The sequence below is a fragment of the Macrotis lagotis genome, chromosome 5 (assembly GCF_037893015.1).
Source record: "Macrotis lagotis isolate mMagLag1 chromosome 5, bilby.v1.9.chrom.fasta, whole genome shotgun sequence".
NCBI classification, from domain to species: domain Eukaryota; kingdom Metazoa; phylum Chordata; class Mammalia; order Peramelemorphia; family Peramelidae; genus Macrotis; species Macrotis lagotis.
Genome location: NC_133662.1, coordinates 25,608,526 through 25,625,836, shown reverse-complemented (window position 1 = coordinate 25,625,836; position 17,311 = coordinate 25,608,526). Strand labels below are relative to the sequence as shown.

The 17,311-nt window shown below is 35.0% G+C and overlaps 1 protein-coding gene across 8 annotated transcripts in view; it reads left to right on the top strand.

Moving 5' to 3' along the window:
• Window positions 1–16,782, top strand: part of LOC141523700 (maestro heat-like repeat-containing protein family member 1) — a 99,641-nt gene extending 82,859 nt beyond the window's left edge. For 7 of the 8 annotated variants that reach the window (XM_074237098.1, XM_074237099.1, XM_074237095.1 and 4 more), the window contains 7 exons: window positions 440–554; window positions 928–1,080; window positions 5,719–5,898; window positions 8,954–9,103; window positions 10,658–10,789; window positions 15,570–15,639; window positions 16,611–16,782. In XM_074237098.1, the coding sequence (XP_074093199.1) occupies window positions 440–554; window positions 928–1,080; window positions 5,719–5,898; window positions 8,954–9,103; window positions 10,658–10,789; window positions 15,570–15,639; window positions 16,611–16,678 (868 nt within the window). In that variant the 3' untranslated portion in view covers window positions 16,679–16,782. The remainder of the gene's footprint in view (window positions 1–439; window positions 555–927; window positions 1,081–5,718; window positions 5,899–8,953; window positions 9,104–10,657; window positions 10,790–15,569; window positions 15,640–16,610) is intronic. The other variant, XM_074237100.1, reaches the window with a different exon arrangement.
• Window positions 16,783–17,311: the final 529 nt, after the last annotated feature.

The window sequence follows — 17,311 nt, the reverse complement described above, 5'->3', positions numbered from 1 at the left end:
ACTTTTGTCTACAGCTTGTCAGATGTTAAAGATATTCTGGGGGTGGTTTTGTTCTGACTTTGGAAGGAGACTTTTGTATGGGAAAGCTGTCTAGGCATTTGCTCTTTGACATTTACCCAGAAAATTTGATATGCAGAGAGAGTCTCCCCTCCAATGTTGGTGACACTGCAAATCTTATTCATCTGTTAGTATCAGTACCAAAAGGTCAAACTCATATTTCTTGGCAACTGAAGTTGAAAATGGTATAAAATAAACAATCCTGAAGGTTTTTGATGATGATGATGATAATGATGATAAAAACAAAGAAAGTTTGTGTATAGAAGAGGATCAAAAGGAAATTCTGCCAAAGTCCTGGGGCAGAAAGGAAAGATTTTAGGCACATACCCAGAGGCAAGTTACCCCTATTTATTTTATTTGCTGCTGTTCCTCTTCATTGCAGATCTTTGATTCAATTCCCTAAAATCTTAAATCACAACGTGTTACACAGTCTCTTGCCTTTCCTTAAGTCAGTTGAACATGAATACAGATTGGTCTGCACTGCCTTATTTTCAGAGGTAAGTCCAAGTCAGGGAGAGGGGGAGAAATGACAGTTAATCAACAAAGATTATTAAATGTCTGGTTTATTCCAGCTACTGTGCTGGATACTGGGGATACTAAGACAAAAATAAAATAGCCCCACCCTTAAGCAACTTATACTCTATTTGGAGAGATAATGCAAACACAAATACAAGACAAAAACCAAAGTGCAAGGTAATTTTGCACTGGGTTGGGGATCAGAAAAAGACGTCACTTAGAAGGGGCCATTTGAACTGAGGTTTTAAGGAAGATTTTAAGAGGTAGAGATTGGGGTGAGGAGTAGAGGAGAAAAAGGCGTGATAATTGCGTTAATTGGTACATTATACAATGTTTACATTTTCCCTTCTGTAGCTTTTAGGTTGCCAGGAGATGGGAGCCCTGGAGAAAAAGTCAATGAACACAGCACTGAAGTTAGAAATAGAAAGAACCAAAGACATCAACCCCATTATTGGATATCTGGCAGTGAGAGCATTAGGGAATGCTCTTGTTGGGTTACCTAAGGAAGTGAGTCAACATAGATTCTCTTGTTTTTTTAATGAAAAGTCTAGTAGGGTGGGAGAAGGAGAAGCAATCTGACTCAAAAGACCTATATTCTAGTTCTTGTGCTAACTTAACAAATGTGGTTTTCTGGGGTCAAATTTAAATTTGATCATTTCCTAGCCATTTCTTTGGAAAGTGATTTCATGTTTCAGGGCCATAGTTTTTAAATCAATAAAATGACAGGATTTCTCAAGTCTTTTTCAACCTTAGATGTTATTGTTTTGCTTATATCTCTTTCCTTTTCTTAAAAAAATGAACCCATTAGAGAATACTCTTAGTCAGCTTTCTTTAGATAATCATCTTTAGCATAGAACTATGCTCATCTGTTGTTGCTGTTTTAGTCATATCTAACTCTCTGTGACTCCATTAGGAGTTTCTTGACAAAGATAATGAAATGATTTTCCATTTCCAGTTCATTTTACCAATGCGGAAACTAAGGCAAGCTGGATTAAATGACATGCCCAAGGTTTCACCAATAGTAAGTGTGTCTGAGGCCACATATGAACTCAGGTCATTCTGACTCCAGAGTCAGTGTTCTATTCACTGTGCTACCTAGCTTCCTACTGTGCATATAGTAAAATCTTAATAAATGCTCCACTAATTCATTCATTCATGTCTTCTTTTGGAGTTTTGTCACCAGGATCATTTATATCATTGTTTGCTTTTGTGATCCTCTCAGTCTTCTATAGTTTAGCTTGTTTATCATTTTAATGTTTTATCATGGGATCATACCTATGATTTTCCAAGGTTCTTGACTTCTACTTTCAAAACAACTGAAAAAATATTCAATTTCCATTGTTTGAAAGGAATTGTTAGGATTTGTACTACAAAGACAAAAATTAAAAACATTGAAAACCTAGTCATTTGTCTGAATATACCCAGAATTCCCTTCCCTAAATATTTTGAATTCTAAAATGACATGATCACTTTCTTTCACAGTCCCTATATCTCAGGAATCAGGACGAACTGAGTTCAACTCTAGCCTCAGATACTTACTAGTTGTATGACCTGGAAAATCATTTAAGCTTGATTTCCTAAAAAAAAAAAATTAAAATCTAAGAAAATTGCCGTACTTTTCATCTTACTGGCTAATTATCTCCATTAATCAGAATTCCATTCAGGAATTTGTCAGCAATAAAAGTCAAGAATTCATCATATAGTGAAAAGGACAGAACTAAAAGATCATTGTATACATTAACAACAACATTGTGAGTTGATAAACTATGAAATTCCTTTCAGTTCAGAGAGCTAGGACAACCCTGAGAAATCTGTTAAAGCACCCACAGAATCTGAATGGATACTATGTTCACTTTTTAAAAACTGCTCATGTTTTTCCTTCCTATCTCATGATTTTCTTTCTTTTTCCTTAGTCCAAATTCCTCATATACAAAATGACTGATATGTAAACGTGTTAAACACAAATGTACATGCATAACTTTTTACCAGTGAGGGGATGGGGGTAGAAAGGCAGGGTGGTAGAAAAATGTGTAACTTATAAATATGGAAGTGGATGAATGTTGAAAATTTTTCATACCATGTAACTGGAAAAATAAAATAAAAGAAAGAAAGAATTTGTCAGATACGATACTTTTAAAAGATTGAGAGCAGTTATACAAATAACTGAAGTCTTTTGTCATTATTATATCTTGCCCTTGTGCAAGTTTGAGATCTGTCTTAGAAAAGACATCCTTTATTCTATATCAGATTAAATGGCCTGTTTCTCTCTGTTTTTATTCTAATCCAAATGTTGCCCTCTGTGTTTCTGCTATCACATGGAGAAATCTGCATGAATTTCCATGCCATCTTAACAACAAATGCTACTCTTATACTCTTACCTACTTGGGGAGATGCTTTTTGGTACAAAGTGTAGAAACATGAATTCAAATTTAGCCTCAGACCCTTACTAGCTGTGTGAACCTGGACAAGTCACTTAACCCTGTTTGCTTCAGTTTCCTTATCAATAAAATGAGCTGGAGAAAGAAATGGTAAACCACGCTAGTAATGTTGCCAAGAAAATCCCAAATAGGATCATAGAGTCAGACACAAAATTATATTTCCATTGCCAAAGTTTGAACATGAACTTCATTCATAATTATTTTGATGGTATGAATATGTCAAGTTGTTTTGTTTATTGCACAAATTCTGTTTATTTTGGTTGGTTGGTTGGTTGGTTGGTTATTGACTCTCATTCTCAAAAGGACTAAAATGACATTACTATGTTAAGAGTCAAGTTACAGTATACCTGACTGTGGCTGATTAGCTTAATATGAGCTCAAAATGTCTAACACAGATTGGGTATAAATTGGCCATGTGAATATTTGGGGTGGATTCTCTAAATTTGTGCATCTCAAGTTCCTTTTCAGCTACTACAATTCTGCTTTGTTCATAGAGTACAGTGCCTTCTCTGATGAGGGCATACTCTGCTGGGTAGTCTTGTGCCAGTGTCTCCCATGTTGTACAATTAATTAGAAAATTCTTAAGCAATACCTCAAGTGTCCTTATAGCACTTTTTCTGATCACCATTAGAGTGCTTATCTTGGGTGAGTTCTCCATAAAATAGTCTTTTTGGCAAGCATATGTTTGGCATTCAAACAAAGTAACCAGCCCATTGGAGTTGTATTCTTTGTAGCAGAGTTTTAATGATTGGCAATTTATTTTAAGAAAAGACCTCAGCATCTAGTACCTTATACTGTCAGGTGATCTTTAGAATCTTCCTAAGACAATTGGAATGAAAGCGATTCAATTTCCTGGCCCAGCACTGGTATACAGTTCAGGTTTCACGGGTGTACAATAATGAGGTCATCACAATAACTCTTATAGACCTTCAGTTTGGTAGTTAGTCTAATATCTCTTCTCTCCCACACTTTCACTGAGCTACCCTCTGAGGTTGAGATGCAACCAAGTAATTGGATCCATTCTCTGCTATTTATGTTTATTTTGACCTAACAATTAACACCTTGAAAACACAAGACTTTCATCAGCCAGTACCACACCATCCATATGAGGAACCATTTAGTAAATGGAAAAGTTTTAAATACTGTGGATAAGTTCACTTTCCTTGGCAGTATGCTTTTCAGGGAGATACACATTGATAATGAGATTGATAAATACATTCTGTTTAACTACATATATAGTGGAGATAGTAATATTATTATCAATCTCAACATCTCCTCTACTTTTGTTGGTCTTACCACTACTGCTTACCTGCTGTCCTTCATTAAATCTATTTTTATATTTTAATATGAACAGTTTTCTGCTTTCCTTTCAATTTTAGATCAGTAAAATTCCAAGAAGTCCTTGCAAAAAGTGTGTCTTTTATTCTATCTTAAGTGATGGTAGAGGAGGAAGGAAAAGCAGTCCTTATTTCCTGACAGCATTTCCAAAGTCAGTTGTTCACTTCCAAAGTTTCCTTTATCTTTGAATGCCAATCTTCAATGTTGTCCCAATTGAACTTCTAACAGACTTTTTATCTAAGCCAAATCAAAATAGTCTTGCATCTCTGATGTGCCTGCTGTATTTCTTAGTATTTTTAAACCCAGCATCACTTAATACTTTAATATTTAAACCAGTAATACATGAGACCCCTTGGGAAGCTAGCCTCTTGTAAAATCTGCCCTATAAGCACCCATCCAGATAGCCCTACTTCTGAGTAGGAATAATAGCTATCAGTCATATAGTGCTTTAAGTTTGCAAAGAGATTTACATATTAATACTACTTTACCTTTACAAAAAACTCATGAGGGAAATACTTTATTACCCATATTTTGCACAAGATGAAACCAAAGTCCACAGATGCTAGGTGACTTGTTCAGGGTCATACTGCTAAAAAAATATTTCAGGCAGGATTTAAACTCAGAACTTCCTGATGATTCCAAGCCTAGCACTCTCTTCCATACGCCACTTAGCTGCCTAGGAATATTATTCTGACTCACATTCCCAGCATATTCTCCAGATAAGTGCAATTTAAAGATAGCTATTCAGGTCTCTATGTTAAAATTAGAGTGACTTAGCAATGGAGTGAACAATCTTTCAAAGTACTGAGCTTTCCATCAGTGCAAGTATTCAAGTAGAACCTAGATGACTATTACACAAGAGAAAGTGTCTAATTTAATCAAGAAATAAGTATTGATTACCTCCTAAATTGTTCTAAGGAGTGAACACAGAAATATAAGTGAAATAGTCCCTATTCTTAAAGAACTTAAATTCTAATGATGAAGGATCTCAATGCTGCTTGGGAGATTGTTCTACATTATTTCTAAATCTAAAGTTTCTTTTATTTTTATTTATTTATTTTTTTTTGCTAGGCAATGGGGTTAAGTGGCTTGCCCAAGGCCACACAGCTAGGGAATTATTAAGTGTCTGAGACCGGATTGAACCCAGGTACTCCTGACTCCAGGGCCGGTGCTCTATCCACTGTGCCACCTAGCCGCCCCAGTTTCTTTTATTTTTTCAAAAAAGTTATCTAATCAATAGAGCATTACCTTCATCATTTTGTGCCTCTGACACTAAGAAATAGAGAAAAACCAACTCCATATTGGTAGAGGATTTTTCAAAGAAGATATTATAAAAAATCCTATGTCATTTGAATCCCATTTTTTACAGACACCCAAACATAAGAAGACAATTTTTAAGGTACTAACAGAAGCTTTGTGTCAGGCCTGTGACCCAAAAGTTATTGAAGAAACCCTAATTGTGCTTGGAAAATTTATCCCCTTCCTGAAGACTTTGAAGTGGTATACTGTATTTCAGTTGGTTCTCCAGATCAGAGCATTATTGAGAGATGTAAGTATACAAAAGATGATGAAGACTACCTTCCTGTCTATAAAGCAATTATTATTGATTATCCTTTATGAGTTTCAGTTCAATGATTTTGAAACTTTAAAAAAATAACCATAAGGCGGCTAGGTGGCACAGTGGATAGAGCACAGGCCCTGGAGTCAGGAGTTCCTGAGTTCAAATCTAGCCACAGATACTTAATAATTCCCTGGCTGTGTGGCCTTGGGCAAGCCACTTAACCCCATTGCCTTGCAAAAAAAAAAAACAACAACTAAAAAATAACCATAGTCCCTGAGATAGTTTAGTTGCCCACCCCTAGCTTTATCCTTTAAGATTCCTTAAGAACCTGTCAGAATCACCTTAAATAAAAAAATAGTTGTGTTTATTTATAATATAATATGTGGATAGCCATGGTGTAAAATACCTACAGTCCCTACTGGAGGAGGGTTGAAAAGGGAAGGATGAGTCTGGTAGACAGCTTGACCTCAAGGGTTCTGAGATATAGTTGTTTTTAGTGAGTCATTTAAATTATATCCAACCCTTTGTGACTCAATTTTGGATTTTCTTGGCAAAACATAAGGAAGTGGCTTGCCATTTAAAGAACCCTGATAATGAAGGCTTAAATATCAATTCAGTTTTCAATATTTGTGTCTTCCTCAGCAGCACATATAGTGTTAGTCAGTCAATCCTAATTAATTCATGTTCATTGCACACCTGAAAAATTTAATGCTTCTATGCCAAAGAAATAAGATAGTATACTTGCTTTAATGGAAATTATAATTTATAATTCATATATAAAATTTACATTTATAATTTAATTTATAATTCAGTTATAGGCATGTACATGTACTAAACATTTACAAAACAATGTAGAAAATAAATACAGGGTAATAGATAAACTGATCAAAAAAAAATCTCCTACTAACTATTCTAAAAGAAGAGAGGATTAGTCCAGGGAAGAAATTTAGAGGTTTTGATTAAATTCAGTCAAGTGCTTTTTAAGTCATCAGAGAATTATAGGATCATAGATCTAGAAAAGGAGGGGACCCAAGCCCTTTGTTTTACAAATAAGAAAACTGAGGCCCATATAGGTTAAGTGAATTTCCCAAATTTACCCCAGTGACTATCAAAATAGGATTTGAACCAAAGTCCTCTGATGCCAGAACCACTTTAACATACTATCTCACTTAAGAGAGTTCCTTCTGGCAGAAGAATAGAAAATGACAAAAGTTGAGTATATGAAGGGCATTGATAGTGACCAATTTTGCTTGGAATGTATAGTCCATATTGGAGAATAATAAGGAATAAAATTTCTGAGGTCAGTCAAAGGTCTTTTCATCAGGCTTGACCTTTCCTTATGATTTTATAACATGAACCTCTAAGTAGTATGCCCATGTAGACATGGGCACAATAAGACCGGGACAAGGGAACACACACAAAATAATCACTAGGAATAAAAAAGAAAAGACTCTTGGGAAATCCTGGGTTATCATGGATGGGCTAGTTCATCACTTTAGGAATTCCATCCCAGGTTTCCTGTTGCACCAGCTATTGGTGCACCTTAGGATGAAAGGATAAATTTAGAAATATGAAGAGTATTTCTCCTGATCCATTTTCCCTTAATTATAACCAGCTAATTACTACCCTTGCCCAGCCCCCCAAAGACTTAACATTCCATATCTTCTACCTATACTCCAAAAAAAGAAATCTTTTGATTACTCTCATTATTATTATTGACAGGTAGTATGATTTACAGTGATTAGATAAGAGGAGAGAGAGAGAGAGAGAGAGAGAGAGAGAGAGAGAGAGAGAGAGAGAGGAAGGAAATTTATTTAGTACTTTCTAGGTGGTACAATGGATAGAGGGCCAGGCTTGAAGTCAGGAAAACTCATTTTCCTGCATTCAAGTATGATCTGCATTTACTAGTTGTATGATCTTGGGCCAGTGACTTAACCCTATTTAACTCAGTTCCTCATCTACAAAATGATCTGGAAAAGGAAATGGCAACTGTATCTTTTCCAAGAAAATGGCAAATGAAGAGTCAGAAATGACTGAAATAACTAAACAACAATGTTCTTAGGCACTGGGGTAAGTACTGAGCATACCAAAAATATTTATGCTAGATGGTACCTGTTCTTAAACATCTTAATGAAGAAAAATACCACATAAAGCAAGCCTGGAAATTTTATATGAGGCTGTATGCCACACACACAATGGCATGGCCTAGAGATGTCTAAAAAGATCTATAGAAGTCTGGCACCCAGCAAGAAAAAGCCTAATATAGCCTTAAAAAGCTAAGAAGTTCCAAGGTCAGAGATAGTTTTCTACTGGAGAGACCAGAGGTGATGATTCAAGTGGAGACTGTTCCACTAGAGATATCTAGAAAGTTTTTCTGGGGAGCAGTGAATTAATGGGGGCCTTCAATGTCAAGCAGAAAAATTTGGATTTCAGGTTTTTAACTCTTTATATAGCTTCTTAAGATTTCCTCAAAAAAAATTTATTTTATTTAATCAGAATTGATTTTTTATCAGCAAACAAAATTTCTAATTAGGCAAATCCCCCAATTATTATAGAGCAGCATTTGCTCTTCCATTTTGAAGAATTTTTTATGATACAGGGATGTCAATGGTCATACAACCAGCACGTATCAATGATAGGAATTGAACCTAGGTCTTCTCCAGCAGCTCTCTATCCTCTCTATCAATCAAGCATTCTCTCCTCCCTCAAAAGAGCAATGAACTATGGTCAGTTCAATTCAGTTCCATTTAATAGTCATTTATTAAATACCTATTATGTATACAGAACCATGCTAGACACTGGAAATGAAGAACCAGATATGATTCAGGACCCCAGTTTCAAGATTACAATTCGAGAATTAATATACTAAAAGTTTGTCCCCGAGTAGTAAGAAATTGAGTTTCTCTACTGCAGGATATAACTATTACAAGTTCTCTTTACTACAGAGGGATCACACTTCTTATTATTACACTAATGGAGACAGTTTATTATGACACTAATAGAGACTATTAATTGCTGTCTTTGCTCTATCTTGTTCCCGTAGGAGACAACCACCATACGCCTGGCCGCTGTCACTCTTTATGGTCATCTGCTCTCTTTTGTCAATAAAAAACCTGTATTTGTGGATCAAGTAGAGAAAAGCTTGGGTTCACTTCTGATCCTTCTGAAAGACAATGACCCCCGAATAGTCAAAGTAAGAACAATTGTGTATTATTGGAAATGGGATAGCCAGGCTCAGTTATTCAGGCTTCTGTTAAAGATCATAATAACTTTTCCTGCAGAGGCCCTCCAACGTCCCTGTCAATTCAATCCAATTCAATGAGAACTTATTAAGGACCTGGTATGTTCCAGGCCCTAAGCCTAAGCCAAACCCTGAAGATTCAAAGATGAAAATGAATTCTTACATTTCAATGTTTAAATTTAAAATATGAACAGATAATTAAACACAAAATATATACAAAAGTATGCAAAATAACTTAAAGAGAGGGACCCCCAATAACTCTGGAGAATTCTGAGAGATCTTTATAATTTCATCCTAAAAGCAATTGTGAACCAGTAAAGTTTTTAAGATTCACAAGTCTCTTGATTTTAAGTCTTTTCTTCTCATAATCAATGAATAAGCATAACCAGCTATGTGTTTGACACTTGGTGTGTAAAAGCAAGAACTAAATAACCCTTACCCTCAAGAAGTTTAAATTTTACTTGGGGAAAATTAAATGAACACATATAAGTACACATAAAGATCTATGAAGAAACTTATGGGAAAGAGGGGAGGATAAATTAGGATCAGTAAAGGTCTCATCTAAGAACCTAGCTATGAAAAGACTTAGTTTCCAAGAGGTAAATATGAAAAAGACATGTATTCCAAGAAACACTGCATAAAACTAGAAAAATCCTCTGGAGATAGCCAAAGGTACTTATATTTTGCCCTCTAGCCATTAAGAACCCCTTGGAACATTCTGAGCATGAATGACTTAGTTATTCTCAGCAATGCAATATTCCAAGATAATCTAAAAGAACTCATAATGAAACATGCTATCTGCCTCCAAAGAAAGAGGGGAAGAGAGAAAAGGCGGAATAAATTGGAAACAAAAGTTTTTTAAAAAGTTAAAAATAATTTTTACATGTAATTGGGGGGTAAATAACACATATATAAGGCTTTGGTAGTTGCCAGGAGGATGGATAGTATAAATTATATCAGTATGTAAGCTCCTTAAAAGGCTGGGATAATTTTGGGGGGTTTTGCATTTCTTTGAATTCCCAGAGTTTAGCACATTGTGTGGAACAAAGTAAGGGTTTAAAAATGCTTGTTGATGGGCAGTGAGGTGGTGCAGTGGATAAGAGCACAGGCCATGGAGTCAGGAGGACCTGAGTTCAAATTCAGCCTCAGACATTTAATTACCTAGCTGTGTAACCTTGGACAAGTCACTAAACTCCATTGCCTTATTAAAAACAAAAGCAAAAACAAAAAATGCTTGTTGAGGGGCAGCTGGGTGGTGCAGTGGATAAGAGCACAGACCCTGGAGTCAGGAGGATCTGAGTTCAAATCTGACCTCAGACAGTTAGTAATTGCCTAGCTGTGTGACCTTGGGCTAGTAATTTAACCTGACTGCCTTGCTAAAACAAAAAAAAAAATGCTTGTTGATTGATTGAATGGCTGTCACAATAGTTTCCACACTGTGCCTCAAAGCACTTTCAGTAAATTAGGCTACTGAATGTCCTGACATAGCAATTTCACTTCTTTCAGAGTTCCAGAATTGTGCTTAGGGATTGCTCTTCATTCCTCCAGTCAGAACCACTTAAGGAATTCCTAGAGAATCTTCAACCTGAAGGAGAAATCAACTTCCCACAATTTTATGGTAAAGTTTACAATCTTCTGGTAAGTAACCATGCTTGATTTAACTCTATAGGACTTATGAAGTTGGAGAAGAAAAGAGATATGGAGAATGGCAGAATTAGCATCTATTTTACTCATAATTTTTATGAATAAATTTTTATGAAACTACACTAAATGAGAATGAATAACCCATCCAGAAAAGCATTTGACAATCAAATTTTCTATTGTTATTCATCTTTAAATGAATTAACATTTTGAAAGCAAAAGAAAAAGCATCATGGAAGTTAAGTAACTATCTGAGACTTGAATTGTTTTTAGAGCTATTGCCCATGGAACTTCAATTGACCATTGAAAAATATTTATCACTTCAATGTTTAATTACTCTTTTTTGGAATATTAGGGTTTTGGGGGGTGGGGGAGAGGACAAAAAAGGACAAAAGATGGTTCCTCTTCTCAAGATCTTACACTGTCTGGTATATCATAGGTGATTAATAAATTCTTGTTAATTGATTGGTTGATGAACTCTTTTATTCTGCAGTCAAGTCCAAACTTTTTTGAGTCAGACTTCTATTTGAGATTTTCTTGGCAAAGAGACTGGAAATGGTTTGCCATTTTCTTCTCTAAATCACTTTACAGATGCAGGACTGAGGCAAAACAAGCTTAAGTGATTTGCCCAGGATCATACAGCTAGTGACTGAGGTCAGATTTGTCTCAGAAAGAGGAGTCGCAAGGCTGGGCACCTTGAATAATATCAACATATTATACCAGCTCATTGATTAATTCTAATTAGGTAAATAAGATTATATGCATAAATAGAAACTATAGGGATAATATATGTGTGTGTGTGTGTGTGTGTGTGTGTGTGTGTGTGTGTGTGTGTGTGTTTTAGGAATTAAAATTAAGACTACAGAAATGAAATGTGTTAGTTCCATTAGTAGTCATTCAAAACAAAGGCTACATAAATATCACTCCAGGATGTTGTAATGGTCCTCAAATTATAATCTACAGACTCCTATGGGTCCCCCCAGACTCTTTCTTTTTTTTTATTAAAGATATTATTTGAGTTTTACAGTTTTCCCCCCCAATCTAACTTCCCTCCCCCCACCCACACCCCCACGGAAAGCAATCTGTCAGTCTTCACTTTGTTTCCATGTTATACATTGATCCAAATTGAGTGTGATGAGAGAGAAATCAGATCCTTAAGGAAGAGACAAAAAGTCTAAAAGATAACAAGATCAGACCAAAGGGAATAGTCCTTGAACTTTGTTCAAACTCCACGGCTCTTTATCTGGATATAGATGGCACTCTCCTTTGCAGACAGCCCAAAATTGTCTCTGATTGTTGCACTGATGGAATGAGCGAGTCCTTCAAGGTTGAACATCACTCCCATGTTGCTGTTAGGCTATACAGTGTTTTTCTGGTTCTGCTCATCTCACTCAGCATCAGTTCATGCAAATCCCTCCAGGCTTCCCTGAAATCTCATCCCTCCTGGTTTCTAATAGAACAATAGTGTTCCATGACATACATATACCACAGTTTGCTAAGCCATTCCCCAATTTTTTGCCACCACAAACAGGGCTGCTAGGAATATTTTTGTACCAGTGATGTTTTTACCCTTTTTCATCATCTCTTCAGGGTATAGACCCAGTAGTGGTATTGCTGGATCAAAGGGTATACTCATATTTTTTTGCCCTTTGGGCATAGTTCCAAATTTCTCTCCAGAAAGGTTGGATGAGTTCACAGCTCCACCAACAGTGTAATAGTGTCCCAGATTTCCCACAACCATTCCAACAATGATCATTATCCTTTCTGGTCATATTGGCCAGTCTGAGAGGTGTGAGGTGGTACCTCAGAGAAGCTTTGATTCGCATTTTGCTAATAATTAATGATTTAGAGCAATTTTCATATGGCTATGGATTGCTTTGATCTCCTCATCTGTAAATTGCCTTTGCATATCCTTTGACCATTTGTCAATTGGGGAATGGCTTTTTGTTTTAAAAATATGACTCAGTTCTCTGTATATTTTAGAAATGAGTCCTTTGTCAGAATCATTAGTTGTAAAGATTGTTTCCCAATTTACTACATTTCTTTTGATCTTGGTTACAGTGGTTTTATCTGTGCAAAAGCTTTTTAATTTAATGTAATTGAAATCATCTAGTTTGTTTTTGGTAATGTTCCCCAACTCTTCCTTAGTCATAAACTGCTCCCCTTTCCATAGATCTGACAGGTAGACTAGTCCTTGATCTTCTAATTTGCTTATAGTATTGTTTTTTATGTCTATGTCCTGTAACCATTTGGATCTTATCTTGGTAAAGGGTGTGACGTGTTGGTCTAATCTTAAGTTTCTTCCATACTAACTTCCAATTATCCCAGCAATTTTTATCAAAGAGGGAGTTTTTATCCCAATAGCTGGACTCTTTGGGTTTATCAAACAGCAGATTACTATAATCATCTCCTGCTTTTGCACCTAGTCTATTCTCTAGTCCACCACTCTATTTCTTAGCCAATACCAAACAGTTTTGATGACTGATACTTTATAATATAATTTTAGATCAGGTAGGTCTAAGCCCCCTTCTTTTGCACTTTTTTTCATTAAATCCTTGGAAATTCTTGACTTTTTATTTCTCCATATGAATTTACTTACAATTTTTTTCTAACTCATGAGAGTAATTTTTTGCAATTTTGATTGGTAGGGCACTAAACAGATAGTTTAGTTTTGGTAGAATTGTCATTTTTATTATATTAGCTCTACTTATCCATGGGTAGTTGATATTTGCCCAGTTATTTAAATCTGATTTAATTTGTGTGAGAAATGTTTTATAATTGTTTTCAAAAAGTTTCTGAGCCTCAGACTCCTCCTAAGAGATCAAAACTATTGTCATAATTATGCTGTCCTTATTTGCCTATTTATACTCTTCTTTTTTCTAAACACATATTTGTATGAGTCTGGAATTCCTTAATATGCCTCAACGAAAACAATATATCATATTGAATGCCAAAGCAGAAATGAGGATCCAACTGTCTCTTATTAAGTTTGGTATTAGATTCACAAAAATGTGTAAAGCAAATGACACTCTCTTCACTATTTTAAAATAAGATTTTATTTTTCTAAATTACATACAAAGACAATGTTTAACATTTTTTAAAATTCTGAGTTCCAAATTTTCTCCCTCCCTAAGATGATAAACAAAATATGTGCAGTAATGTATTTTCATATTAGCCATGTAGTCTTTTCACTTTTTTTGGAAAATATAATTATTTATTTAAATACTATTTATTTTTCAAGTAATTATTGTTGCTTTAGGTGAAATAATATATAATTAAAAATTTATACTTTAAGGAGTCCTGAGATCAAAAAAGATCAGTCTGCTGTTGATGAGGGAGTTTGTATTTCAAGGGGGATTTGGACACTATGGATTCCACCATACCTATCAAGAGATAATCTAGAATGCTATGAAATAAAGTATATAATAGCAGGGGCATCCTAGAGCTAGGTCATACCAGCTCACAAAAAGTAATTTTAAATTTTAGAGAACATTTGTTTACACCTCATAAATCAGCAAATACTACAGATTAGAGTTTGAGTTATTATTTTGTTGATTGTCTAGACTTAAAGTGATGAGGGAAGTGTAATAATACAGACTAAACTTAAAAGTATAGAAGCTCACTTTTTTTTCCCCTGGGAGATTCAATTGTTAAACATTTCACAGAACATCATGGAATAGTATTATTCATAAAGAGTTAGAGTAATAATAGGTCAACCTTTGAGCCAAGAAGATCCAGGTTTAAGTTGTCCCTCTGAAATAATTATCCTTTCCATAATTCATATAGAGGCGATCCAGAAAATCCAAGTAAAAATTTTAGCCATCCCCTTTGTACTAGAGAAGGCTGAATTATTATGATATCAAAAGATAAAATGTGCTGATATTGTACAATGCTATACATAAATTTTATGCACTTCTGAGTTTTCTAAACTTTTTCTATCATCTATTGGGCTTCATTTCTTATCTGTGGCTTCTGCAAAACTCCCCCAAAGTTCCCATTTTAATTCTTTTGCTGACCTGTGGTAGATCAAAAATGTGATGGAAAAAATCATGATGTAGAAGGGATAACAGTATACCATTAAGCCATTTAGTGCACTCTGGAGACTCTCAGCCCATAAGTAACAAATGAATTACTGATCTAGTCTGGTAGAGAGAATTTTGATACTGGGAGTTTGACTCAGATGAAAATATAGTTTCAGATTCTACTGTTCTTGCAATAATATATATAATGATAATGATTAAATGCTCAGTTGTATTGTATATGCTAAAAAAAACTAAAGGTTCATATGAAAATGAACTCAAGGTTGGAAAGGCTTTAAGGAGGATTTGGGGTATAAGCTTGAGGATAGGTAGAATTTATATAGGTGGAAAGAAGAAAAATCATTCCAAGGAGAGAGAACATGATGAAAAATATGGAGGTCATAAATAGCATATTGCTTTTGATGGATAATAAAGGTCCAGGCCAAATAGTAAAGGAATATGTGATGATATAGGATTGTTGGGTTGTTAATTTTTTTTTAAGAATGGGCTCATAAGATTGGGTCTCCACTGATTATTTCATCCCACTTAAAATTAATTGTTTTTTGTTAAATAAGAACACTTCTTGCTTGAATCATTTCTTGTGTACATGGTCTATTTTATTACTTGAATCAAAGGTGTTACAGGATATTATAAGTCATTTCAGAAGGGTTCACTTCGTGTCTGCTGCCTTAATAAAATAACGAGAGATTGGAATAAATAGGAAAATTGAATTTGAAGTATTTATGTGCATTTTCTAGATGGAGGAATGTTCAGAAAATGAAGATGAAGCACTGATGTCAAAAGCAGTATCAGCCACTGAGATTCGATGTAAGCAAAAGAACTTTTTCTGAAAATAACCAAAAAGTAGAGTTGGCTCTAGGAAAAAATTGTGAAGCTAACCAAGTGTGTTTTTAGTGCTCTGAACCAGTCTCACAAAATCAAAGATGAATGTAAAAAATGCCACCAAGGTATGGAATTTTTGAGAATAGAATTTCCTAGAAAAATAATAAAAATCTAGCTTTAAGAGCAAATTACTCTCATTTAATCAATCACCATGCATTTTATAAGGGTCTTCTAGGTCTATGCTAAGCATTAGAGATTCATAGACAAAAATGAAACATCCTCTGCCTTCAAGGAGTTTGCTTTCTATTGAAGGATACATGTTCATGTAAAAAGTGCACACAGAAGAGAATTCAGATCTTCTTGCCATTAAGACTATCTCTCTATCCTCTAGTCCATGCTGCCCATCAAAACATAATTTTGTAGCGAAGTCACTAGAATGATCAGAAAGGACTTGTATCTGAAGGTGCTACAACCTCACCTGAACTACAAAGTCAGGGATTCTAAGAGGTAAAGTTGGGAAAAAAGTGCATTCTGGGCATGAGGAATAATATCCGGCCTGTGCATAGATATGGGAAATGGAAATTTAAGTGAATACAAATGGAAAGATGTCATTTGAGGAATATCAAGGAAGTCAATTTGACTGGTCCATGTAATTCATGAAGAAGAGTAATGGGATGCTTTCACCAACACAAAGATGGTATATTTCATATTTGTTGAAAAGCATAATATATAAGGTATTCCCCAAATCATTTTATGGGATTAAAAAGTCAAATGCCCAGAAGGGTCACTGCTCCCTTTTAAGTTACATCTCTAGAATGCTTTGGTTCTTGCCTGTTAAATCCAATCCAATTCAAGCACACATTAAGATCTATTACATACAAGTTGCTATACTCAGTTTTGGATCTAAAACAACAATAAAAAAATAATAGTTCCTCTTCTTTTTGTGTGGTCCTCAGGCTTCATGGAGCAACAGGATATGAAAATTAGCACTTCTGGGAGCCCTAAGGAATTCTTGCACCTGTAAGTTCTTGTATCCAGAAGACTAAATTTTTGATGTTCCAGTATAAACAGAAAAACTTCATCAATCTGTAATGGATGCTATTTTAATACAGATTGGATTGAAATTGAGTTTTGTACTCTCTTTCAATGATGAATAAATGAATGAATAGATGGACGGATGGATGAATGGATGGATGGATGGATGGATGGATGGATGGATGGATGGATGGATGGATGGAAGATTCACTAAGTAAATTAAGAGAATGTATAAGACTGGAGGGGTTTAGAGTGGAGGGAAGCATATTCAACCCATCAGAGGAGCAAATGAATAACTGAACAGTTTCTGAAGATTGTAATATACAGTTTGTCTGCAGATGCATTCATTTGCAAACATTTCAAGAAAAGGTTCACTAGTTCAATATCACATGTTCACCAAGCATTCATTGAATTCTTATTCTGGGCAATGCAACGGAAATATGAATGCGAATAGGACATAGCTTCTGTTCTCAAAAAACTTGAGTTTAATGGTGAAGGATAAGAATAATTGAAAGTTTAATACAAGGGTGAATATGACAAGAGCCATAGAAGAATAATTATAAAGATAGCATGTTTACTGGAAAATGAATTTGTTGTCAAAGGATATGAATTCAAATCCCAG